The sequence below is a fragment of the Oncorhynchus nerka genome, linkage group LG12 (genome assembly GCF_034236695.1).
Source record: "Oncorhynchus nerka isolate Pitt River linkage group LG12, Oner_Uvic_2.0, whole genome shotgun sequence".
NCBI lineage: Eukaryota > Metazoa > Chordata > Actinopteri > Salmoniformes > Salmonidae > Oncorhynchus > Oncorhynchus nerka.
Genome location: NC_088407.1, coordinates 64,503,224 through 64,530,351, shown reverse-complemented (window position 1 = coordinate 64,530,351; position 27,128 = coordinate 64,503,224). Strand labels below are relative to the sequence as shown.

The 27,128-nt window shown below is 42.8% G+C and overlaps 2 protein-coding genes across 8 annotated transcripts in view; one reads left to right on the top strand and one right to left on the bottom strand.

Moving 5' to 3' along the window:
• LOC115138580 (transcription factor IIIB 90 kDa subunit-like) overlaps positions 1–27,128 on the top strand; it is a 66,756-nt gene that overhangs the window by 3,518 nt on the left and 36,110 nt on the right. For 4 of the 5 annotated variants that reach the window (XM_029675553.2, XM_029675552.2, XM_065025731.1 and 1 more), the window contains exons 3-12: positions 4,585–4,665; positions 8,769–8,942; positions 14,339–14,370; positions 15,296–15,368; positions 21,678–21,827; positions 22,753–22,846; positions 22,964–23,090; positions 23,216–23,255; positions 23,352–23,444; positions 24,194–24,457. In XM_029675553.2, the coding sequence (XP_029531413.1) occupies positions 4,585–4,665; positions 8,769–8,942; positions 14,339–14,370; positions 15,296–15,368; positions 21,678–21,827; positions 22,753–22,846; positions 22,964–23,090; positions 23,216–23,255; positions 23,352–23,444; positions 24,194–24,457 (1,128 nt within the window). The other variant, XM_029675555.2, reaches the window with a different exon arrangement.
• LOC115138581 (BTB/POZ domain-containing protein 6-B-like) lies at positions 14,210–18,866 on the bottom strand. 3 transcript variants are annotated; one of them, XM_029675557.2, is made up of 5 exons: positions 18,476–18,863; positions 17,981–18,254; positions 17,692–17,782; positions 17,478–17,596; positions 14,210–17,062 (listed from the first exon to the last, which is right to left on the bottom strand). In XM_029675557.2, exons 1-5 carry the CDS (start codon positions 18,498–18,500, stop codon positions 16,030–16,032), a joined length of 1,542 nt encoding a protein of 513 aa, XP_029531417.1. In that variant the 5' UTR covers positions 18,501–18,863; the 3' UTR covers positions 14,210–16,029. The 3 variants fall into 3 exon arrangements, with proteins under 3 accessions (XP_029531417.1, XP_029531418.1, XP_029531416.1); XM_029675558.2 differs by having other exon boundaries at positions 18,503–18,863; XM_029675556.2 differs by having other exon boundaries at positions 17,981–18,866.

The following is a 27,128-nucleotide window of genomic DNA, read 5'->3' as shown; positions in this document are numbered from 1 at the left end:
CAGGCATCCTGCCCTATGAGCTGTTCTGGCTCTCGCAAGCCAATGCTCGAAGTCTACTTACTACACAGAATACCCTATAATGTCAAAGTGGAATTATGGTTTGCATTTTTTTATGAATTAAAAATGAAAAGCTTTAATGTCTTTAGTCAAGTATTCAACCCCTTTTGTTATGGTACACCTAAATAAGTTCAGGAGTAAATATGTGCTTGAGTCACAAGTTCCATGGACTTGCTCTGTGTGCAATAATAGTGTTTAACGTGATTTCTTTAATGACCACCTCATCTCTGTACCTCACACATACAATAATCTGTAAGGTCCCTCAGTCGAGCAGTGAATTTCAAGCACAGATTCAACCACAAAGACCAGGGATGTTTTCAAATGTTTCGTGAAGAAGGCACCTATTGGTAGATTGGGGGGATAATAAAAATAAAAAGCAGTCATTGAATATCCCTTTGAGTATTTTAGGCCGTCATTGTAAATAAGAATTTGTTTTTAACTGACTTGCCTAGTTAAATAAATATAAATAATGAAGTTATTAATTACACTTTGGATGGTGTATCAGTACAGCCAGTCACTACATAGATGCAGGCGTCCTTCCTTACTCAGTTGCCGGAGAGGAAGGAAACTGAAATTTCACCATGAGGCCAATTTTTTAAATTTTTTTGATTTCACCTTTATTTAACCAGGTAGGCAAGTTGAGAACAAGTTCTCATTTACAATTGCGACCTGGCCAAGATAAAGCAAAGCAGTTCGACACATACAACGACACAGAGTTACACATGGAGTAAAACAAACATTTTTTTTTTAAATTTGACCTTTATTTAACCAGGCAAGTCAGTTAAGAACACATTCTTATTTTCAATGACGGCCTGGGAACAGTGGGTTAACTGCCTGTTCAGGGGCAGAACGACAGATTTGTACCTTGTCAGCTCAGGGGTTTGAACTCACAACCTTCCAGTTACTAGTCCAACGCTCTAACCACTAGGCTACCCTGCCGCCACATACAGTCAATAATACAGTATAAACAAGTCTATATACAATGTGAGCAAATTAGGTGAGAAGGGAGGTAAAGGCAAAAAAGGCCATGGTGGCAAAGTAAATACAATATAGCAAGTAAAACACTGGAATGGTAGTTTTGCAATGGAAGAATGTGCAAAGTAGAAATAAAAATAATGGGGTGCAAAGGAGCAAAATTAATTAATTAATTAAATACAGTTGGGAAAGAGCTAGTTGTTTGGGCTAAATTATAGGTGGGCTATGTACAGGTGCAGTAATCTGTAAGATGCTCTGACAGTTGGTGCTTAAAGCTAGTGAGGAAGATAAGTGTTTCCAGTTTCAGAGATTTTTGTAGTTCGTTCCAGTCATTGGCAGCAGAGAACTGGAAGGAGAGGCGGCCAAAGAAAGAATTGGTTTTGGGGGTGACTAGAGATATACCTGCTGGAGCGTGTGCTACAGGTGGGAGATGCTATGGTGACCAGCGAGCTGAGATAAGGGGGGACCTTACCTAGCAGGGTCTTGTAGATGACATGGAGCCAGTGGGTTTGGCGACGAGTATGAAGCGAGGGCCAGCCAACGAGACCGTACAGGTCGCAATGGTGGGTAGTATATGGGGCTTTGGTGACAAAACGGATTGCACTGTGATAGACTGCATCCAATTTGTTGAGTAGGGTATTGGAGGCTATTTTGTAAATGACATCGCCAAAGTCGAGGATTGGTAGGATGGTCAGTTTTACAAGGGTATGTTTGGCAGCATGAGTGAAGGATGCTTTGTTGCGAAATAGGAAGCCAATTCTAGATTTAACTTTGGATTGGAGATGTTTGATATGGGTCTGGAAGGAGAGTTTACACTCTAACCAGACACCTAAGTATTTGTAGTTGTCCACGTATTCTAAGTCAGAGCCGTCCAGAGTAGTGATGTTGGACAGGCGGGTAGGTGCAGGTAGCGATCGGTTGAAGAGCATGCATTTAGTTTTACTTGTATTTAAGAGCAATTGGAGGCCACGGAAGGAGAGTTGTATGGCATTGAAGCTTGCCTGGAGGGTTGTTAACACAGTGTCCAAAGAAGGGCCGGAAGTATACAGAATGGTGTCTGCGTAGAGGTGGATCAGAGACTCACCAGCAGCAAGAGCGACCTCATTGATGTATACAGAGAAGAGAGTCGGTCCAAGAATTGAACCCTGTGGCACCCCCATAGAGACTGCCAGAGGTCCGGACAGCAGACCCTTCGATTTGACACACTGAACTCTATCAGAGAAGTAGTTGGTGAACCAGGCGAGGCAATCATTTGAGAAACCAAGGCTGTCGAGTCTGCCGATGAGGATGCGGTGGTTGACAGAGTCGAAAGCCTTGGCCAGATCAATGAATACGGCTGCACAGTAATGTTTCTTATCGATGGCGGTTAAGATATCGTTTAGGACCTTGAGCGTGACTGAGGTGCACCCATGACCAGCTCTGAAACCAGATTGCATAGCAGAGAAGGTATGGTGAGATTCGAAATGGTCGGTAATCTGTTTGTTGACTTGGCTTTCGAAGACCTTAGAAAGGCATGGTAGGATAGATATAGGTCTGTAGCAGTTTGGGTCAAAAGTGTCCCCCCCTTTGAAGAGGAGGATGACCACAGCTGCTTTCAAATCTTTGGGAATCTCAGATGACACGAAAGAGAGGTTGAACAGGCTAGTAATAGGGGTGGCAACAATTTCGGCAGATAATTTTAGAAAGAAAGGGTCCAGATTGTCTAGCCCGGCTGATTTGTAGGGGTCCAGATTATTCAGCTCTTTCAGAACTTCAGCTGAATGGATTTGGGAGAAGGAGAAATGGGGAAGGCTTGGGCGAGTTGCTGTTGGAGGTGCAGTGCTGTTGACCGGGGTAGGAGTAGCCAAGTGGAAAGCATGGCCAGCCGTAGAAAAATGCTTATTGAAATTCTCAATTATGGTGGATTTATCAGTGGTGACAGTGTTTCCTATCTTCAGTGCAGTGGGCAGCTGGGAGGAGGTGTTCTTATTCTCCATGGACTTTACAGTGTCCCAGAACTTTTTTGAGTTAGTGTTGCAGGATGCAAATTTCTGCTTGAAAAAGCTAGCCTTGGCTTCTCTAACTGCCTGTGTATAACGGTTTCTAGCTTCCCTGAACAGCTGCATATCACGGGGGCTGTTCGATGCTAATGCAGAACGCCATAGGATGTTTTTGTGTTGTGCCAATGGTGACTTTAAAACAGCATTTTAATGGCTGCAATAGAGAATTGAGTATGGGTCAACAGCATTATAGTTACTCCACAATACTAACCCAATTAACAGAAGGAAGCCTGTATATAACAAAAATATTTGAAAACCTGCATCTTGTTTGCAACAAGGCACACGAGTAATACTGCAAAAAATGTGGCAAAGCAATTAACCTTTTGTCCTGAATACAAGGTGGTAAGTTTGGGGCAAATACAACACATTACTGAGTACCATTCTCCATTTCAAGCATTGTGGTGGCTGCATCATGTTATGGGTGTGCTTGTAATTGTTAACTATTGGAGTTTTTCAGGATAAGATTAATTTGACCTTTATTTTACTAGGCAAGTCAGTTAAGAACAAATTCTTATTTTCAATGACGGCCTAGGAACAGTGGGTTAACTGCCGAACGACAGATTGTGTACCTTGTCAGCTCGGGGATTTGAACTTACAACCTTTCGGTTACTAGTCCAATGCTCTAACCACTAGGCTACCCTGCCGCCCCGGAGCCAAGCACGGGAAAAATCCTAGAGGAATGACTGGTTGTCTGCTTTCCACCAGTCATTGGGAGAGGAAATTCAGCTTTCAGCAGGACAATAACCTAAAATACAAGGCCAAATCTACACTGGAGTAGCTTACCAAGAAGACCGTGAATGTTCCTGAGTGGCCGAGTGACAATTTTGACTTAAATCTGGTTGAAAATCTATGGCAAGACCTGAAAGTGGTTGTTTAGCAAGGATCAACAACCAATTTGACAGAGCTTGAAAAATGTTAAATGGAATAATGGGCAAATGTTGCACAATCCAGGAGTGAAGAACACTTCGAGATTTACCCAGAAAAACTCACAGCTGTAATCGCTGCCAAATGTGATTCTAACATGTATTGACTCAGAGGGTTGAATAGTTATCTAATCAAGATATTAGTGTTTAATTTTTCATACCTTTTTAACACATTTTTGAATTTATTTTCTATAAATCGTTGACAAAAAAAAGACAATTAAATCAATTTTAATCACAACAAAATGTGGAAAAGGTAAAGGGTTGTGAATACTTTGAAGGCACTGTAAGCATTTTGCTGGACCTGCTATAAGATCTGCTAAATTGTGTGATATCAGTATCGTGAAACTCGCTAGTACCGTGGAAAAGAAACAAAACATGAAGCAGATTTAACTTATTTAGGAAAACAGCCCTAATGTCATTATGATGTCATCCAGTCTCATATGTATTTATTTTCCAAGCTATAGCACACTATCTTACATACAGCAGGATTTTAAAGGAAGTATCGTCACAGCCCTACTGTTTTGTAAATGTTAAAGATTGCACTCCTGGTGTCGTGATGTAACGCTTCTCTCTTTCTCCTGTATTTATAGCCTCTGGAAGGAACCCCACTTTTGGGGAAGGGCTCTATACGGGCGTTGGAAGGGAGTCCCGGGCCCAGACCCTGCAGAACGGTGAGTTAACATTAGGGGTCACCACTTGCATTCCTAAAGCATTGGCGTGCATGCATCATAAGAGCTCATTACACTTACAGCAGGCCTAATCCTCAAATGTGGGTGCGCTAGGATTTTAACCTTTGTTTTTAATGCTGTGTTTCATGATGTCTTGAAAGTAAAGCATTTAGTCTTATACTAGACAGATTAAACTGATGCCATCTGCTTTACATGGTCCTCATCCCCTCGTAAAGTGGCATCTGTATCGGGACCTTATTTCAGAAGCACAACAAACTTGGTAGGGACAACCCATTTCCTTTAATGTCCAATGAGAGATTAACAGGGTGTGTCTACAGCATTGCTTGGTTGGCACAAGCAAACATCCATCGCATGCTTGAATGCCTCAGGAAAGGGCTGATGTCATACGTTTCCTTTGTCTGGTCGGACACATTCAGTCTGTGTTGCCTAGTTTTGATGATTTCCTGTTTGTTTAGTCACGTTTATTTGGAAGTTACTTTTACTCGGCCGTAAAATGTCAGTTATCTCCCAGTAACCTAATGTGAGTAGTAGTCTGTGGCTCCTGCTACTCCCATGGTACTGATGATCAATATAGTGCTGGCTAACTGCTAAGCAGGTGTGTGTGTGTGTGTGTGTGTGTGTGTGTGTGTGGGGCTTGCAAACATAGCACTGTCAGAGTGTGTCTGTAGGGATGAGACAGACGTTAGTCAGACTTTGTGGACGATGACTAATATATGTGTGTGAGAAGAACAGACATATAGATACAGCCGGGTGTGAGTTTGTATGGGGTAATAGGTCTGTCATGTTGCGGGGAGATATATAGTGTCTATGGAGCTCTGAGAGAACAAGAGTGGTGCTGTGAGGGAATGCTCTCCTCCATAAACATCCCAAGTGTCTGGCCAGACCACCCTCTGCTCTCCCACCCACCCACACTCTGATTAATGCAATCATCCTTCCCCACCGGCACGGCTCCCGCCTCCCCCGTCCCTACCCCCACTCGAACTCATCACGTCTCCTCACAATGACCAACACAGGTTCCTTTTCCCATTACTGGAGAAATCTCATATGTCCTGCATTTGACCCAAACTGCCTCAATATATCGCTAGTGTGGGGCTTTCCAATTGTATCCAGCTGTCACAATAAATGTACCGGATGATGATGATGCTGGTTGGGGTTTGGAAGATGCATAGACAAAGCTGTATAGAAATCAGGATATTTAGTTTGTTACCACTTGAGGAGGAGAGGGGAATGAGGAGGGAGTGGTATGAGTAGGGTTGCAAAGGGTCAGAAACTTTATGGTAAATTTCTGGACTTTTTCTGGAAATTTGCCATGTGCAGCTAAGGGAATTTTGCTTAAATTCATCAAAGTTAGCTTATAACAGTGAACCTTTGTTGGATACACAAGGCAATTCTAGGTCTTGTGGCATATTTTGGTTAAACTATCCCTAATTCAATGGAATTGCAACCCTCTACATGCACAGTGCATTCTTCCATCACAGCTGATTCTCAAGATCTTGCACACAAATGATATGTTATTGAGCCCACACTACTACACTGTCTGAGCCAAGGACTACATGCTTTCTGGTAAGTTTTGTTTACAATACTGGGTGGGGTTAATATATTTTATGACATGCATGATTTTTTGTTAACTAGTAAATAGTAGCCTACAGCAAAGTGTGTTTAAATCATATCTAACTTGTTAACAATTTCTGCTAGTTAGTTTTGGCTACCATGTGGGTTTTTAGCTTGCTTGAGCCTGCTAACGGAGTGTTAATTCACCTGTTTCCATACATGTTTCATTTTAAAACAGTTATCTTACAAAGGAGTTGTTTAATCTAACTACTTAAAATATAAATAGTTTTCTAATCTTTACAGGAAAATGCCACAGGCCCTATCTGATGTGTGGATGCATTTCACTACAGCTAATGTAGGAGGAAAAGCTGTGTACATTTGAAAATACTGTGCCAAATCATATGTGAAGAATGCAACAAAGATGCAGAATCATCTGGCCAAATGCATAAAGTTTCCTCAGCACTCACAACAAGCAACCTCTGACAAAAGTCCCCCTACTTCTATTTGAGGTGAAAAAGATGATTCAGACACCTTATCCATAGCAACAACTCATGATCCTCCTGGAAACAAGTTTTTTCTTTACTCAATGGCGGAACGTAGTCAGAGAAATGCTGATAATGTCTTGCTCGAGCTGTGTATGCAACTGGTTCACCTCTGATGCTCACAGGCAATGTGTAGTGGAAGAGATTTCTGAATGTTCTTCACCCAGCATACACCCCTCCAACCAGACATGCTTGACCTACTCATTTGCTGAATGCAGAGTTCAAGTGAAGGTCTAGCAAATCATAGAGAAAGCAGACAGGATTGCAGTTATCTCTGATGGGTGGTCAGTTGTTCGTGGGGAAGAGAAAATTAACTACATCTCCACCCTTCAACCAGTATTCTACAAGGGACAATTGACACACGGGTCTCTACATTGCAGATGAGCTGAATGCAGTCATCAATGACGTTGGACCACAGAAGGTATTAGCACTGGTGACAGACAATGCTGTGAACATGAAGGCTGCTTGGTCTAAAGTGGAGTCCTACCCTCACATCACACCCATTGGCTGTGCTGCTCATGCATTGAATCTGTTGTTCAAGGACATCATGGCATTGAAAACAATGGACACACTCTACAAGAGAGCATTGGAAATGGTTAGGTATGTGAAGGATCATCAAGTTATAGCAGCAATCTCAAAGTGGGAAGAATAAGAGCACCACATTGAAGCTGCCCAGCAACACCCATTGGGGTGGTGTTGTCATCATGTTTGATAGTCTCCTGGAGGGGAAGGAGTCTCTCCAAGAAATGGCCATATCACAGTCTGCCGATATGGACAGGCCCATCAAGAGGATCCTCCTGGATGATGCATTTCGGGAGGGAGTGGTAAGCAGCCTGAAACTCCTGAAACCTATAGCAGTAGCCATTGCACGGATTGAGGGATACAATGCCATCCTGTCTGATGTTCAGACTCTGCTTTCAGATGTAAGAGAAGACATCCGTACTGCCCTGCCCACTTCACTGTTGCTCCAAGCAGAGGAAACTGCAGTTCTGAAATGCATCAAAAAGCGTGAAGACTTCTGCCTGACTTCTGCCCTCAGAGCGCAACTGGTCCTTGTTTGGGAACACACACACCAAAGCACACAACAAGCTGACCAATACAAGGGTTGAAAAATTGGTGGCTATCTGGGCAAATTTGAGCCTGACAACGAGCCATCCTCAAGGTTGGAAAGTTGACAGTGAAGATGAAGCCTCAGTCTGATGTTCAAGAGGTGGACATTGAGGAGATCCAGGGAGAAGACATGGAAGCCTGAGAGGAAGACAACCAAAGCTTTAGTTTCTAGACATTTTACAGATGTATGTTGAAAACGTTTTTGGGAGATGGGTCATTTGGGATCATTCAATATTCCCTTTTGTTGTTCAGTGAAATCCTCCCATGTGAAGTCAACTCATTTAAGTTCAATTTGTAACTAAACTCTTTTTATTTCTATTGGCAGGATTTAATCATTTGAAATTGTCTACTTATTAGGTAAACGGTTTATGTTTCTGTCTCCATGTTATATGGTAAATATATCCAATGCAAAAAAACATCTACATTTTAAATGGTAGTAATATTAATTTGCATATATTCCTACAGAAAGTTTCCACCTCTGAATATTCCCCAAAATGTGCAACCCTAGGTATGAGTAATGCTGGTGATGTGTGGCTGCCCTATAATCTGAAGCAATCTGTTCAGCAAAGCAGGGGGAATATTTAATCACTAAGATGTTGCATTACCTCAGCAGCAGTAGTTTGCCACACACATCTTACGAGTACCTGTGTGTATTCACTGGGACATCTGATTGTGTATAATGTCTGAGTGTTTTCATGCAAAGTTAATCAGGAGAGCAAAGGACACACTGATTTCGAAACACCTGAACTGAACGTCAGGGTAATTGCAATCCCTGTCGTGTGTGGATCTCTGTTTATTATATGTCTTAAGTGCATATGATTGTGCGTCTGAGTGTGTACGACTTCGAACTGTGTGTAATAACATGTCTGTGTTTGTCTCCAGGGAGACGTCAGATCAACACACTGGGCCACCAGCTGCAGCTGAACCAGCACTGCCTGGACACAGCCTTCAACTTCTACAAGATGGCCGTGTGTAAACGCCTGACACGGGGTCGAAGGGTGGCCCACGTGGTGGCCGCATGCCTCTACCTGGTCTGCAGGACGGAAGGAACACCTCGTATCCTTACACACTGCAGAGAGGGATGGTGGAGTAACAGAGGAAGGAGGGAAGGGGTTGATTTGAAAAAAGGGGAATACAAAATGTTTATTCTACAACCAAATAGTTGTTACCATTATACACTATACGACCAAAAGTATGTGGACACCTGCTCGTCAAACATCTCATTCCAAACTCATGGGCATTAATATGGAGTTGGTCCCCCCCTTTGCTGGTATAACAGCCTCCACTTTTCTGGGAAGGCTTTCCACTAGATGTTGGAACGTTTGCTGTGGAGACTTGCTTCCATTCAGCCACAAGACAATTAGTGAGGTCGGGCACTGATGTTGTTGATTAGTTGGCGTTCCAATTCATCCTAATGGGGTTGAGGTCAGGGCTCTGTGCAGGCCAGTCAAGTTCTTCCATACCAATCTCGACAAACCATTTCTGTATGCACCTTGCTTTGTGCATGGGGCGGGGTATCGTCATGCTGATACAGGAAAGGGCCGTTCCCAAACTGTTGCCACACAGTTGGAAGCATAGTTGTCTAGAATGTAATTGTATGCTGTAGCATTAAGATTTCCCTTCACTGGAACTAAGGGGCTTAGCCCGAACCATGAAAAACAGCCCCAGACTACTATTCCTCCTCCACCAAACTTTACAGTTGTCACTATGCATTCGAACAGGTAGCGTTCTCCTGGCATCCGCCAAACCCAGAATCATTTGTCGGCCTGCCAGATGATTAAGCGTGATTCATCACTCCAGAGAACGCGTTTCCACTGCTCCAATGTCATCGAGCTTTACACTACTCCAGCCAACACTTGGCATTGCACATGGTGATCTTAGGCTTGTGTGCAGCTGCTCAGTCATGGAAACCTATTTCATTAAGCTCCCGATGAACAGTTATTTTGCTGATGTTGCTTCCAGAGGCAGTTTGGAACTCGGTAGTGAGGACAGACCATTTTTACGCGCTACGTGTTTCAGCGGTCCAGTTTTGTGAGCTTGTGTGGCCTACCACTTATCGGCTGTGCCGTTGATGCTTCTAGATGTTTCCATTTCACAATAACAGCACTTACAGTTGACCAGGACAGAAATTTGACGAGCTGACTTGTTGGAAAGGTGGCATCCTATGACCGTGCCACGTCGAAAGTCACTGAGCTCTTCAGTAAGGCCATTCTACTGCCTATGTTTGTCTTTGGAGATGGCATGGCTGTTTGCTCAATTTTATACACCTGTCCGCAAATGGTGTGGCTGAAATAGCCAAATCCACTTATTTGAAGGGGTGTCCACATACTTCTTGTCAGCATACTTCTTGTCCACAGTGCATTTGAAAACTATTCAGACTCCTTCCCTTTTTGCCCATTTTTGTTACGTTACAGCCTTACTCTAAAATATATATGTTTTTATTTTTAAATTAAACTGTTTTTGCTTTGTCATTATGGGGTGTTGTGTGTAGATTGAGGGGGGAAAACAATTGAATCCATTTTAGAATCGGGCTGTAACGTAACAAAATGTGGAAAAGGGGAAGGGGTCTGAATACTTTCCGAATGTACTAGGGCTGACCCCAGTGCATTCAAACGTATTTAGTCGAGCAGGAGCAAAAATAAATATATATTCTCTCATGGTGTACAAGATATGTCTGATTCGCGCTGTTGACTGATCCATTGTGGAGGTCGTGGGAATGGAACAGTCCAGTCTAAGATGGGCTACTGAAATTGTATATGGTTATATTACAAAAGAACAATGGTGCAACACTAATAAAATTAAGATTATTTTATAACATGCGCTTTCGTTGGATAGAGTTCGATGTCCACGGTTCTGAAACACATCAGTGCGCTGTTGAATTGGCGCCTAGACCATGTTGCTTTGTGCATAATAGCAAAGTTAACCAGCATATTGGTGTTGAGAACAATGCCGGAGGCAGCTGCAGAGTGAGGAGATGGTTTGGTATGATTTAGAAACTTGGGAACCAAGCTTGAGTTATCAGTGTGGCCCTATCACCTTGACATGTTGAAATACTGTATCTTCAAGCCTAGAATAAAAACCTCCAGGCTTGCGTCATAACTGTCAATTCATTGGGAAGAAAAGAAAGAATTACAGGGGGCAGTTTGGGAAAAAAAAGAATCCCATACGAATCATCCTCTGGAATAACTGACATTTTTAAGTAATAATTCCATAACCAACGTTCTAGTAATACTAGTCCTGTGTGAATAGGTCTTTGGACACGTGCATGCAATGCATACGTGTCACATAAAGAGCAAGGGTTGAGAGAATAGAGTTTTTCCTAAACAAATTAGGAATTTCGGTAACAGAACTTTTTAGTCAGAAATGGCCGTAATTATATTGCATCTTCAGCAACAAGGACAGCGCGATAAACACTTTGGTCTTTGGTGGTCGCTGCAGCAGGGAGGGGAGCGAGACAACGGGTGCCAGTCTTCTTTTTATTTTATTTTTTACAACGCAGCAAGTCTGAGCCCCGCCCAGCACAATCAAATCAATTAATCAAACCGTATGCTTAAAGCATTAGACAATATAGTGAATGTGAATATAGTTGATTTGATTAACCTGTCTAGCGGAACCCCTCGCCAACAGCCAGTGAGAGTGCAGGGCGCCAAATTCAAAACAACAAAAATCTCATAATTAAAATTCCTCAAGCATACAAGTATTTTACACAATTTTAAAGATAAAATTCTCGTTAATCCAACCACAGTGTCTGATTTCAAAAAGGCTTTACAGCGAAAGCAACACAAATTATTATGTTAGGTCACCACCAAGCCACAGAAAAACACAGCCATTTTTCTAGCCAAAGAGAGGAGTCACAAAAAGCAGAAATAGAGATAAATGAATCACTAACCTTTTGATGATCTTCATCAGATGACACTCATAGGACTTCATGTTACACAATACATGTATGTTTGATAAAGTTCATATTTATATAAAAAAATCTGAGTTTACATTGGAGCGTTACTTTCAGTAGTTCTAAAACATGCAGTGATTGTGCAGAGAGCCACATCAAGAGAGAAATACTCATAATAAATATTGATAAAGATATGACTGTTATACATGGAACTTTAGATAAACTTCTCTTAATGCAACTGCTGTGTCAGATTTTTTTAACTTTACGGAGAAAGCAAACCATGCAATAATCTGAGTACAGCCTTTAGACAACAAAGTAGCCAAAAAGATATCTGCCATATTGGGTAGTCAACATTACTCAGAAATAGCATTTTAAATATTCACTTACCTTTTTTGATCTTCATCAGAATGCACTCCCAGGAATCCCAGTTCCACCATAAATGTTTGATTTGTTCGATAACGTCCATTTATGTCCAAATAGCTTCTTTTGTTAGGGCGTTTGGTACACAAATCCAAAAGCGGGTTCAGGTCACGTCGAATGAAAAGTTCAAAAAGTTCCGTTACAACCCGTAGAAACATGCCAAACTAAGTATGGAATCCATTTTAGGATGTTTTTAACATAAAACATCAATGTTCCAACCGGAGAATTCCTTTGTCTATTGAAATGCAATGGAACGAGTGCTCTCTCGTGACCGCGCGTCATGAGACCAAGGCTCTCTGCCAGACCACTTACTCAAACTGCTTTTATGAGCCCCTCCTTTATAGTAGAATCCTCATTCAAGTTTCTAAAGGCGGTTGACATCTAGTGGAAGCCTTAGGAAGTGCAACATAACCAATATCTCGCTGTGTCTGCAATAGGGGCTCCGTTTTTTTTTTTTAACTACAAGCCTCAGATTTCCCACTTCCTGGTTGGATTTGTCTCAGGTTTTCGCCTGCCATATGACTTCTGTTATACTCACAGACCTCATTCAAACAGTTTTAGAAACTTCAGTGTTTTCTATCCAATACTACTAATAATATTCATATGTTAGCATCTGGGACAGAGTAGCAAGCAGTTTACTCTGGGCACCTTATTCATCCAAGCTACTCAATACTGCCCCCATGTCACCAAGAAGTTAAAACACATAGGATGTGTCAATATATGGAAAAATACACATTTAAAAAATATCAACCAATCAATTGGTTGAAAGAACAGACGACTCTTGGTCGACTAAGATTTATTTTTTAGTCTGGAACAGCCCTAGAATGCACTATGTAGTGTGTATATATGTAGCAGTAGCATCAATCTCCAGGAGTTGTAGTCATTTTCGACATGACTTGTGGTCATGTGTTTCACTCAATACCCAATTCTGTACTGTCCTAATGTTAAGCAGATCAGCTTTTTATATCCCATTTATACGGCTGTTGGTTTATCGTTTCCTGTCATTGACTAAGTATGATGTGGTTATGTAACAGCCGGTGGTTTCACAGGAAGGGCAGGGGACAGTTTTATCTGCTAGAACAAGAGGATGGAGGGAGCAGAGCAAAGCCTTTCCCATTACATTGTTTACGTGGGTCGTGGGTGAGGGTTGGATAAAGTAACCATGGCTCCACTCCACTTCCTTTTCCACAGTTGGGGAAAACGATCTGTAGAACTTTCACAGAGGACTGGAATGAGGAGTAGAGAAAAAGGAATGAAGAGGCAAACATTGTTCAGTGTCTAGCAGCTGAAATGGCATGGCGCTCAGTGAAGGGACATCTGGATATTTGCAATGATTGCTCAGGGGGCCCTCAATTAAATGCTAGTTAATACATTTAATGGGATCATTCCCACAGGTGCTGTTGTTGGGAAGGGCCAGGTTATGGTCACATTCATGACCTTGATGAATTACAGCCAAGTATTCACGTCTAAATGAAAACTCCACACGTTTTACATGCAGGGCTAGGAAGTAACCTCCCTCCTTCCCCATACTACTGAAATGGTAAAACAGGATTCTTGTGGCAACTTATCTCTGAGAAAATCAGCTGCACAGAGGGACTTGTTTTCATTATTATGATGACTTGTCTGTAATCTCATATCGAGACTGTATGATTATCTTTTCCATTTCAGTGGTGACCATAATCCCATTGTGAGGCTTTTTAAAAAGGGTTGTCGCTAATCCACTTTACCCGCCCCTGGACACGTGCACCTGTCGCCACAGAGACTGAAGCAGGGGCTGTGTTGGTCACCAGGAGACAAGTGTCTTCAGAGGCTGATTGGTGGTGTGTGGGGGGGGTTCAGAGGTTAAAGGGTGTGGCTGATTCTCCAGAAGCTGTTGCTCAGTATATGTAGAAATGCTGCTGGCCTGAGGTGACACGTTAAATTAATGTACACTGTTGGCTGCGTCAGAAATTATCCTGAAAATGTATTTCATATTCTAACGTCTAATATTGTATTAATGAATGCTGGTTAGGAAGTTTGAAATACTTTTTATTGAAAATAACAAACACACTTGGCTGTACCATTTGCAGAGAATGGAAACCCAAATTATGTAATTGTGTACTATCCTGTGGTTTTGATTTAACCCCCCCCCCCTTTATAGACATGCTGCTTGACCTCAGTGACCTCCTGCAGGTGAGTTTCCAATGAGTAGGCCTACACTAATTTTTCTCCATCTTTTTTCAACTCGCTGAGTGTTTGCACCATGACGTTGACATTTAGCCCTTTTTTAAATGTTTTATTAATAAAAACCTCTTCTGAAATATAATTGAACAGTCCGATACATCAAGGATGTTTATTTTTATTTTTTAAGTATACACAATCCCACACTGACCATGATATAACATCCAACAAGATGGAAGTTGGCTTATGCAGTATGTTGAGCTTTTTAACTAAAGCCAAGGACTGTATAAATATAGGCCCACATTTTTTCTGTGTATAAAGTCAGTGTTAGGGTGGAGGGACATTTCTCAGACACAGCTGGTCAGTTGTATTTTTATGCTCTCAGCTGTCCTTGGAAGAGCTGACCCTACCCCCTGGTATTTGAAGGGTAGGAGTGTGCTATCCGGTCAAGGATCAGTGTGCTATGGGTAGATATTCCACAAATCCACAGTTTGTGGTGCCCCACCCAGGCCAGTGATCACTGCCCTCCTCTCCCACGGGAAGGCATTGTGACTCACCTCCCATCAACTCATCAAGCTATGAATCTGCTGTGTAGTGCTAGGGTTAAGAACCAAAACCTGCACCCAGGGTGGGCCCCAGGACTTGTTTGGGAAACGCTGTCCTAAGGTCTGGAGCGTTAGCCGGAAAGAATTAAATGGTCGGAGATCAAACTAGAGCTTTAGTCTGCCCCTGTTCTGGAGAATCGGTGGGCTTTCTAGATAGTACGCCAGTTTAGCATTGAGTTACACTTACTAGACCAGATTTGATCACGAGCTACTCAATTGTTAAGTAACTCGATCATGTTATGAGGACATTGTGGACTTGACAGGGTGGGTTTCAGTGAAAGTTGCACTACCCTCCTGTATTTCTGCTCTTAATTCTCTTTTCCCTCCCTCAGGTAAATGTTTACGTCCTGGGTAGAACCTTCTTAGTCCTGGCCAGAGAGCTCTGCATCAATGCCCCCGCCATAGGTACCTACCATCTCCCTGCAATACTCCCTGTGTTATTGTAAACAAAGAACCATACTGTTGAATGTCTTTTTTGGAGAAATGCTGTTTTAAATGTTGTCTTGCTACTGAGAACCAAACCTATTTACCACTTATTAAAAGTGGTCAGATTAGTGACTTTGCTCCAACAAAGGCGTCATGAAGGTTTGACCACATCACTTTTACCAACCTGCCTGTAGCACTCATCTGTGTACCTAGAGGGTGCTCTAACAACAAAATAACCCCTCAAACAAATTTTACACATGCAAGCGAGTTATATAATGATGAGCAGCAACATCTGTGGCTTATCTCGCATAACTTTTATGATTTTCTGCAGGTTCATAAGCTCTCGCACAGAACATCAGGATTGATCAGCATCAAGCTGCAAACCATATAACCGTACTTTATGTACAAAAAAAACATTGCAGAGGCTGTCCACAAGTGCAATACGACTTTTTACAAGGGACTGCTTTTTGCAGTTAATAATTAAAATACGTTTAAAATAAATAACAGCATTCCTTCACATAAAAATAGTATTTTGTCTAGTGACATACCGTAGTGTCTTAATGCTACATTATTTAGAAGGCTTAAACACATGGATGTACAGTCCATATGTCCTATACTTGTCTGTTATGATCAGTTCAGTTTATGCATAGAATACCAGCTCTGGGATCTGTCCTCCCTGCACCCCAGTCCCGTTGGTACTGTCCGAGGAGCACTGGAACTGAAATGTCACTTTTCCACACTGTACCTCTGTCATGCCCTCCTGGCCGAAATAGCTCAGCTCATTCCCGTCCAGCACGGCACTCACCGTATAGAAGACATCCTGCTCCACCTGAACCGGGTTTTCAAACCATACAGAAAATGTACTGCTTGATCCGTCCGATACAAACTTGGTCAGGTTCTGTGCTAGGGTCACCCGTTGACGCTTCAGTTCAATCTTGACACTGTACTCTGCCTTCCCACCACTTGACCCGTACAGGCCCAGTCCAGCAATAAAGATCCGCTTGTCCACTGCGAACTGGATGCTGTCACAGCGGCCCCTGTAGCGCCACTGGTTGCTCCGGTAGGCTGACGACTGGAAGCGGTGGCACTTCTGGGGTGCCAGGCCCTGCCTCTGTGCCAGTGGGAAGTCCAATTTGGGCTTGGTGGCCGCTGTGTACCACAGGAAGACGTCATGCGTCTCCTCCAGTGTCAGGATGTCTGACTGGGCTGCCCCATCAGCAAACTCTTCCAGGGTCATAGTGGGGATGCGCACCAGGTAGAGTGCCTTGCCCAGGACAGATCTCTTGTTGCGGGTGGTTTCTCCCAGTCCTTGCCTCTTACACTCTGCTGTGGCCCAACTCATGACAGCATCAAAGACCACCACCTCCTTGGTGTTGAGGGTCTCTCTCTGCAGGATGATCTCCAGGGTCTGCAGGTCAATCTCACAGAAGCCCTCTGCGCCCAGGGCCAGCTCTGCCTGCGCATCAATCACCTCCCAGCAGCGCCGTGTCAGCTCAGGCTCCTCAAACAGACGGCTCTGGGACAGCAGCACACAGGCGTTCTTGGCCTCCAGGCTAGTCTCCAGGAAGCTGACGCAGGCCTTGGCCAGGGCGGGTACAATGTACTTCTTGGCAGCGTACAGGGTGGCCAGCACGGTGTCAGCCTCCAGGTCTATTGCATCACTGTACATGTACCTGAAGGGGACAAAATGGAGGAATAGAATGAGATTCTAGTTTAGTAAAGAAGGCAAATCAGCACGTGGAGAATTCATGACGGCTATTCCGTCTAGGAAAATAGGATGTGGACTTGGCACAGCTTCCACTATTCTCCCAAGTGGATAAAAAGCAGCAACGTTTAATTGCATTGGCGTGGATGACGAATTGTTACAGTATCAACAAAAAGTCATTATCCTCTAGACTGCTTATTCCTTCTGGGTAAATCATTGGCTTTGAATGAGAAATGTTTCAAGATGAACAAAGAGCAAAGAAACAAGCAATTACAGTGCTCCCCGTGCCCTTTGATCTAGCATTTTGGCACTTGTCTTGCTTTGAATTTATTTTGAAGTGACATTGTGCTGGTCATGTTTAATATGAGGAGTGAGTGGCTTACTTCAGCAGAATTAGAAAAGCAGCAGGTTCTACATCTGGGATATGGATTTCGGACGACTCCTCTGCAAGATCCCCGTAAAACATGGCACAGAAGACCGAGCTACCCACTGCCAGCACATACTGGAGGGAAAGAAAACGGACACATGATTAGTCACTCATCATAGGCGTGATGGTTCAGAAAAGTCAACTTATTTCTCCAAATAGAGGGAGCTTACCTTGTGCGCTGGCACTTTCTTAGATTCACCGAAGGGACCAACAATGAAATGGATATCGGCCATGAGTTCATTGTTGAACATCAAGGCGTTCCTAGAAGGGAGGAAATGTGTCAATAAGATATGACAACTTGGGCTATTCCATAAAAGGCTTTTGCAAGACAATATTATAACCTGCCCTACACAATGGAGCATTATAAAGTGTGATTCCAATTATGGACATTGACTTGGTTTACAATAGCCATATTTGAACAAAATCGAAATAATTTGATATAAGTAAGAAGCTGAGTACCTCTCCCGTAGCGTGGGGTGCGAGGACTGCCAGCTCGGAGGTTCGACGTTGTTGTTGTTTATGTTTTGCTGGGTGGTCGGCGTTGTTGCAGTGGTTGTTGACTGGGTGACCTGCACATTGCTTTTCTTGTCAGTGCCGGTCACCGTAGTACCGTTGTTGGTCGCAGGGTACAGTTCTGCAGCCATCTTCTTCTTCAAGGACAGGGTTAGAATCTCATAGCATACTGGTAACCTGCTTGTGTGTTTCCCAGTCGTTTTAGACTTTTTCAGTGTTTCTGGAAGTAAGAGTAAAAAAGTCAGACACTTCATGATCCGACCATGATGGAGCAACCTGCAATCTGCCGTTGGCATCGGCACACAAAGCGTTGGCCCTTTCCCTAAAAATAAACCACGAACTCCAGGATCTACTATTAATCTGCGTTGACAATTGATACACAAATCGTGACCTTTAGATGCAAATGTTGCATAAATTCAGCGATTAAGAAGTATTACGAACCCCGAATAAATTGTAAGAGAAACATACAAAATATCCGTCCAGTGATTGAGGTTGTATAACAAGTTCAAGCAGTATACTCCTTTCTCATTTCATCCTCTATTGCCACTGAGCTCTCCCCGAAACGTATTGTTTCCCTTTTTTGTGCTGATGGTAAATACAGATCATCGTTGCTCGCTTGGAGTTCGCTGTTTTCCTGCGCAAATCCTGGCAGATGTTTTTCTCCAAAAGATACTTATAAACGAGGAAAAGGCGCGGGTTCCTCCTTAGCTGATGTGTGGATACGATGTGAATTGTAATTTGTCGGGTCTGGCGTTTTAGTTGCAGTGAATTTTTATTTATTTATTTGATATAATCATCTCGGACGCCCAGCTCGCTGCCAACAACAAATCAGATTTACGCATACCGTCAACGTCAGAAGCGCCTCCTCCAAGCCTCTGACCAGCTCTCGCTAATGCTGCGTTTGTAACTAAGTGGGAGGTGGTAATTTACCAGTTGTGAAGTCGTAAAAACCAGTTGGATGCATTCACGTGCTATGAAGTAATTGAGAAACGCCAATTGGCTAATGGCCAACAAGCAATATAAACCATGAACTAAAAGTACACCTATCGTGTTTGTAAACAAATTAGAGTTAAAATACCATATTAATAGATTGGTTTGTATAAATGTTTTGTTGTATTTAACTGCTGAAAATGCTGTTATCAAGCTCAAATTTTATTTGTCACAGCAGATGTTAATGCGAGTGTAGCGAAATGCTTGTGCTTCTAGTTCCGACAATGCAGTAATAACCAACGAGTAATCTAACCCAACAATTCCACAACTACTACCTTATGCACACAAGTTTAAAGGGATAAAGAATATGTACATAAAGATATATGAATGAGTGATGGTACAGAACGGCATAGGCAAGATGCAGTAGATGGTATCGAGTACAGTATATACATTTGAGATGAGTAATGTAGGGTATGTAAACAAAGTGGCATAGTTTAAAGTGGGTAGTGATACATGTATTACATAAAGATGCAGTAGATGATATAGAGTACAGTATATACATATGAGATGAGTAATATGTAGGTATGTAAACATTATATTAAGTGGAATTGTTTAAAGTGGCTAGGGATACATTTTTTACATCAATTTCCATTATTAAAGTGGCTGGTGTTGAGTCAGTATGTTGGCAGCAGCCACTCAATGTTATTGGTGGCTATTTAACAGTCTGATGGCCTTGAGATAGAAGCTGTTTTTCAGTCTCTCGGTCCCTGCTTTGATGCACCTGTACTGACCTCTCCTTCTGGATGATAGCGGGGTGAACAGGCAGTGGCTCGGGTGGTTGTTGTCCTTGATGATCTTTATGGCCTTCCTGTGACATTGGGTGGTGTAAGGGTCCTGGAGGGCAGGTAGTTTGCCCCCGGTGATGCGTTGTGCAGACCTCACTACCCTCTGGAGAGCCTTACGGTTGTGGGCGGAGCAGTTGCCGTACCAGGCGGTGATATAGCCCGACAGGATGCTCTCGATTGTGCATCTGTAGAAGTTTGAGTGTTTTTGGTGACTTACCGAACTTCTTCAGCCTCCTACTGAGGTTGAAGAGGCGCTGCTGCGCCTTCTTCACAACGCTGTCTGTGTGGGTGGACCAATTCAGTTTGTCCATGATGTGTACGCCGAGGAACTTAAAACTTACTACCCTCTCCACTACTGTCCCGTCGATGTGGATAGGGGGGTGCTCCCTCTGCTGTTGCCTGAAGTCCACAATCATCTCCTTTGTTTTGTTGACGTTGAGTGTGAGGTTATTTTCCTGACACCACACTCTGAGGGTCCCTGTAGGCCGTCTCGTCGTTGTTGGTAATCAAGCCTACCACTGTGGTGTCGTCCGCAAACTTGATGATTGAGTTGGAGGCGTGCAAGCTAATTTCCTTAGTAGGTGATGTTAGCATGTAGGAGAAGTGGGAGCTCAGGATGATAGACGAGTTCTCAACTAGTAATTACCAGTTGGAGGATTTTTCTATTGAAATGTTCCTGTCCTATATGGTCAATTCCCACTTGGTTACGAATGCAGCATTAATTCAATGCGAAGTCCAAATATGGACATTAAGCATCGGACTGAGATCGCACAAACTCTTAGTGAAAATATTGTTTCTATTTCCAACTCAAAAAAATATATATCCACGTCCTTGTTTCTGATGTAAATGATACATGTATTTAAATGACCGATTATAGCCTATGCGTAATCACTGCTTAATTTGGATTTAAACCATTCGTAATTTAATGTCCGATTGGTTTACTTTTGTAATATCTCCACTCGTCAGAAATGAGAAAGTTTGATGCAGAATTAGTTGAGCTTTGTTTGATCCTGTTTTGCATTGTTTAAGTAACATCAGCCGCACCACTTTATTTCCCCTGGATGCAAGCCACGAGCAAAAGCTTTGACAGCAGAATACCGCACTTCTGTTTACCTTGGCTGAATGTTGGCGCGTTAGATTAGAAGGGACCGTTCCTGAAGTTTGCTTTGTAGAGACTTGACTAGAGCCAGCCCAGGAGACATGTTAGATTTGGAGATGGGGGTTGGGCTCCTACCATATCCTATTACCAGCAGCCTGCTCTACCCGGAGTGCATTCAGCAGGATGCAACGTTTTGGAACGTTCAGATATAGCCTATTTCTTTGTAGAGAAAAATATCCCTCCCTGACAAGTAGAATAAGGAATCATGTCAGCTCTATTCATGGCATTTTTATATGCAACGTCTGGCAACTGAATGTATTCCAGCTTTCCAACAGAAGGCTCTGCCACTGCCAAATGGGTCATTTGATTCTACAGTAATAATCTTAACTTGTATAGTGCTTTTCATTACAGAAAATAATCACAAAGTGCATAAAAAGGAGAAACGACACATTTAAATTGACATGATGGAGATTGAATGTCACTAGTTTGCTTCGGATGATGGAAAGGCAGGAGTTAAGGTAGTTTGGATTGCAAATGCAGTGTAGAAGTATTCGTCCTTATTGGTCACAATGTGTTCCACTGGGAATAATATGAGTATATCCAATAATATTGACTTTTTCATTAAAGAAGACACAGCACTTTCTGATCAATGTCTACAGAGTTGTAAACAGTACCCTGCTGTACACCATTTAGACATCTGCAATTCATATATTAGCATAATAATGTTGCTTGACTGGTTGGATCTCAGTTTCTCAATCTCCCATTCCAGACCCCTGCCTGTACATCCCTCGCTTTGCCCACATGCTGGAGTTTGGAGAGAAGAACCATGAGGTGTCCATGACAGCACTGCGACTGCTGCAGAGGATGAAAAGGGACTGGATGCACACGGGACGGAGACCCTCAGGACTGTGTGGCGCAGGTAACAATGAGCTCAGGTAAACCACACCACAGGTTACCACCACAATCGCAGGTAGGCTAGTCCTTATCATGAATAACAGAAACTACAGGTAACCATGTCAACTGGTATCGCTGACCACAGGGATCTGTAATCATAGCTCAAATCATGCAAACTTCGATCATAGGTGACCCCCTAATCACAGGTAACACTCATAAGTAACCACAGAGGCTCCAATTAGTGACAATGTACTACAGTCTGTTCCCTACTTACTTGACCTGAACAGAACACTCCCTGCTTAGATGTATTACTGGCAAGACGTCCTAAAACTGAAGAACCAACTTCCCCAGGCATGTGGACATTTATGTTCCTGGTTCCACTTTTCTGCCTTTCTTGCTTTTCCTCAGCTGCAATATCAGATGAATGAATTGCTTATCATTAATCATGTAGATGATTCACTTACATAGAGGAAAGAAAAGTTTAGAACTTATTACTCAATATTAAGTGAATGTGTGTGAGAGACCATGGGATTTCTAAAAGCAGGCTACTGAAACAACGAAGACCATTACTTACTCAGTACTTGCGTAAGAACAGAACCTTACATCCATCTTCAAACAGACCTTGCTACTGTCAGTTACATAAAACATGGGTTACAGTACTACTGAATTGATGATTTATCTAATGGCTTAGATTATTTACATTTTAGTAATTTAGAAGACGCTCGTATCCAGAGTGAGTGCATTCATTTTCACACTGTTCCCTCGTGGGAATTGAAATGACAAACCTGGCATTGTAAGCGCTACATGTTCTACCAACATTAATAGATTATTATAACGTGAATATTACAACAATTGGTAGGTAAATTGGAAAATATATGTGGATATTAAACTTGTCGGCAAGGTTTGTTTCTGTGACGGAGTATTTCACCTGTGTGTGTTTTTGTTCTCAGCCCTGTTGGTCGCTGCTCGCATGCACGAGTTCCGCCGTACCATCAAAGAAATCATTAGTGTAGTGAAGGTGTGCGAGGCCACACTACGAAAGAGGTGAGCGCTGCTTGAAAAGCACATTAGAGCATCTTCCAAATGAAATAGGATTAGCCTGGCATGTTCTCCGTCATCTATATGAAGAGTATGCTGAATCTTTTCCTTCTCATGGTTCAGATTGAATGAGTTTGAGGACACGCCCACCAGCCAGCTGACCATTGAGGAATTTATGAAAGTGGATCTTGACCAGGAGTGTGACCCGCCCTCTTTCATCGCTGGCCAGAGGAAGAAAAGAATGAAGCTGGTGAGGAACTGCAGGAAGGATACCACCTTATTTATCTTGTCCTATGTTTTAACTAGTGATTTGTCTCAATATGGCACTGCTGTTTTTTACATTCACACCCTGATATTTAGTTTTTTTCCTTCTAGCTTGAGGAAGAATTGGAGAAGAAGATTGATGATGTTCAAGGTACGGTTATGAAAAATGTTTATTTTTTTTTTAAATGTACAAAGATTGCCGACTCCACTCTGACTTTACAGAGTTTACTGTATTTTATCTCAACAGGTGAAATCCATGAGTACCAAGATGAGATTGAGATGGAGCTGGAGCAGAGCCGGCCCAAGTTGAGAGGGATGTACGCCTCCTGTGCAAAATCCGGTACGACACAGGGGTCGTGCTCAGCAGCCATGCAAGTTCTCTAGTTAGGACCCCCTGGGAGGGGGGGGGGGGGTGTGTATCTCACTATGCTGCCAGTCTGTCGCTAGAGCCTGAAACTTCCATTTATCTAAATACTCAGGAAAATAATAAATAATTGTTCACTTAAGTGCAAATGAGAATGTTATGATGACGCACATTTGCCATCTAACTGTGATGCGCTAAACCCCCTCCAACCATCTGTGTCCCCCTAGCTGATTGTGTTGCATTTCATTCTTAATCTCTGCACGCTGGCTGTCTGTCTGTCTGTCAGCGTGATGTAGGCCTGTTGCTCTTCTGCCTGGCTTGGGAATCACAATTATAACACACACACACACACACACACTGGGCTTTTATCAACACTAAGAGGGCTGTCGTCATGATGATACTTTGACAGCTTGATGGTACCGTAGAATTAAACCAGGTGCTTCTTTTATAAGGTGCCTTGTCTCATTAGCCGGGTTGATAGATTCACCCATAACTACATGAAGGACTCTTGACTTAATTGAAAACACAGATGTCATACAGTTTGAATTATTCTCATAATCAGCCACAACAGTGACTAAATCAATCTGCCTTGAAATGCAATGTCAGTCTCTTTACTTGTTCTCTGCATCATTTCGTTTTTATCAGTTTAATTAAGAAATGTCATTGCATGTAGGATTTATAGGATTTTATTTGGATGTCTTGCTCTTTTTTTCCACCTCTCCTAGGCCCCCAGGAGGAAGAGGACGATGAAATATCTCTTCCTGATGGGGAGGAGAGGGAGGACGAGGAGCTAAAGGCTGTGGCCCAGCACCTCAATAAGGAGCTGTGTGACCAGGTGATCTCTGGAGAGGAGGATGGAGAGGGGCAGGAGGAGAGACCTCCACGCAGAGGCCCATCACTGGCCTCCCTCCTGGGGCCCATGCCCACCGCAGCCAGCCTCGGCCTCCCAGAGTCTATCAGCAAGTGCATCGGAGAGGAGAAGGAGAACGGTTAGCAAACCTGTTGCTTGTCTAGATGCTTTTTGTCCTGCTGTTAGTTTGCATCGGAAATATTCCTTACTGCTCCTTCCTAATTTTGATATTCCACTGTCTCTCACTTCTCCCTCTACTCCATATCTAGAAATGTCAAGGTGTGGGGGATTTCAAAGGTGTAAGAGATGGGGAGGATGTTGACTTTCTGTCCTGATGTGGTGAAGCAGATTGGTTTTCATGGTAGTGGGCATCTGGGGAGTGTAGAGAGAAGGTGAAGAAAATCTAGTCAGACGGGAATGAGTTTCAAAACAAACCGAGTCAATCTCTATGGAAGGATCAGTGTAGCCACTAAGGACAAAACATAATCTATTGTCAGAAGAATAGATTATTAGATGGGGTTGGTTTTAAGACTCACCATTATGTGATTTAAAATGAGTCATCGGCTTGAATCATAAACTCAGCAAAGAAAGAAACGTCCTCTCACTGTCAATTGCATTTATTTTCAGCAAATTTAAAGTGTAAATATTTGTATGAACATAAGATTCAACAACTGAGACATAAACTGAACAAGTTCCACAGACATGTGACTAACAGAAAAGGAGCACTTTTTGCCAGTCCTGTCTGGTCCAGCGACGTTGGGTTTGTGCCCACAGGAGACGTTGTTGCCGGTGATGTCTGGTGAGGACCTGCCTTTACAACAGGCCTACAAGCCCTCAGTCCAGCCTCTCTCAGCCTATTGTGGACAGTCTGAGCACTGATGGAGGGATTGTGCGTTCCTGGTGTGACTTGGGCAGTTGTTGTTGCCATCCTGTACCTGTCCCGCAGGTGTGATGTACAAAATAGCCTCCAACACTCTACTCAACAAATTGGATGCAGTCTTATCACAGTGCAATCAGTTTTGTCACCAAAGCCCCATATACTACCCACCACTGCGACCTGTATGCTTTCGTTGGCTGGCCCTAGCTTCATACTCTGCGTCAAACCCACTGGCTCCTGGTCATCTACAAGTCTCTGTTAGGTAAAGCCCCACCTTATTGCAGCTCACTGGTCACCATAGCAGGACCCACCCGTAGCACGCGCTCCAGAAGGTATATTTCACTGGTCACCTCCAAAGCCAATTCTTCCTTTGGCCTCCTCTCCTTCCAGTTCTCTGCTGCCAATGACTGGAACAAGCTGCAAAAATCTCTGAAGCTGGAGACTCTTACCTCCCTCCCTCACTAACTTTAAGCACCACCTGTCAAAGCAGCCTACAGATCACTGCACATGTACATAGCTCATCTGTAAATAGCCCATCCAATCTACCTCATCCCCATTCTGTATTTATTTATTTACCTTGCTCCTTTGCACCCCAGTATCTCTACTTGCACATTCATCTTCTGCACATCCTACCATTCCAGTGTTTAATTGCTATATTGTAATTACTTCACCATGGCCTATTTATTGCCTTACCTCTCTTATCCTACCTCATTTGCACATGCTGTATATAGATTTTTCTACTGTATTATTGATTGTTTGTTTATTCCAAGTGTAACTGTCGAACTGCTTTGCTTTATCTTGGCCAGGTCGCAGTTGCAAACGAGAACTTGTTCTCAACTAGCCTACCTGGTTAAATAGAGGTGAAATAAAAATATGTCCGGATGTACCGATCCTGTGCAGGTGTTATTACACATGGTCTGCCACTGTGAGGATGATCCGCTGTCCGTCCTGTAGAGGCGTCTCACAGTACGGACATTGCAATTTATTGCCCTGGCCACATTTGCAGTCCTCATGCCTCCTTGCAGCATGCCTAAGGCACGTTCACGCAGATGAGCAGGGACCCTGGGCATCTTTCTTTTGGTGTTTTTCAGAGTCAGTAGAAAGGCCTCTTTAGTGTCCTAAGTTTTCATAACTGTGATCGTAATTGCCTACCGTCTGTAAGATGTTAGTGTCTTAACGACCGTTCCACAGGTTCATGTTCATTAATTGTTTATGGTTCATTGAACAAACATGGGAAACAGTGTTTAAACCCTTTACAATGAAGATCTGTGAAGTTATTTAGATTTTTACAAATTATCTTTGAAAGATGGGTCCTCAAAAAGGGACGTTTCTTTTTTTGCTGAGTTTATAATGCTTCTCAAATGAATGTATCAAAAGGCTTTATTGACTGATGTGAGTTTGAGTTATCTCAATGTACATTTGTCATGTGGATCTCATCCTCCATGTCCGTGAAAGGGAAAGATATAGAGTACCAGTCAAAAGTTTGGACACGCCTACTCCTTCAAGGGTTTTTCTTTATTTTTGCTATTTTCTACATTGTAGAATATTAGTGAAGACAAACAATGAAATAACACATAGAATCATCTAGTAACCAAAAAAGTGTTGAATGAATATATATTTTAGATTCTTCAAAGTAGCCACCCTTTTCCTTATACAACTTTGCACACTCTTGGCATTCTCTCAACCAGTGTCATGAGGTAGTCACCTGGAATGCATTTCAATTAACAGGTGTGCCTTGTTAAAAGTTCATTTGTGGAATTTCTTTCCTTTATGCGTTTGAGACAATCAGTTGTGTTGTGACAAAGTAGAGGTGGTATATAGAAGATAGCCCTATTTGGTAAAAGACCAAGTCCATATTATGGCAAGAACAGCTCAAATAAGCAACTAAACCACCAATAAGAGAAGAGACTTGCTTGGGCCAAGAAACTCGAGC

Excerpts from the sequence above, each read along its gene's own strand:
- LOC115138581 (XM_029675556.2), bottom strand. The coding sequence starts at position 18,330 with ATGCCAACGGCAGATTGCAGGTTGCTCCATCATGGTCGGATCATGAAG. Across the intron at positions 17,597-17,691 it reads AGAAAGTGCCAGCGCACAAG|TATGTGCTGGCAGTGGGTAG; the intron begins GTAAGCTCCCTC and ends CTTTCCCTCCAG. Across the intron at positions 17,063-17,477 it reads GCTTTTCTAATTCTGCTGAA|GTACATGTACAGTGATGCAA; the intron begins GTAAGCCACTCA and ends TGTCCCCTTCAG.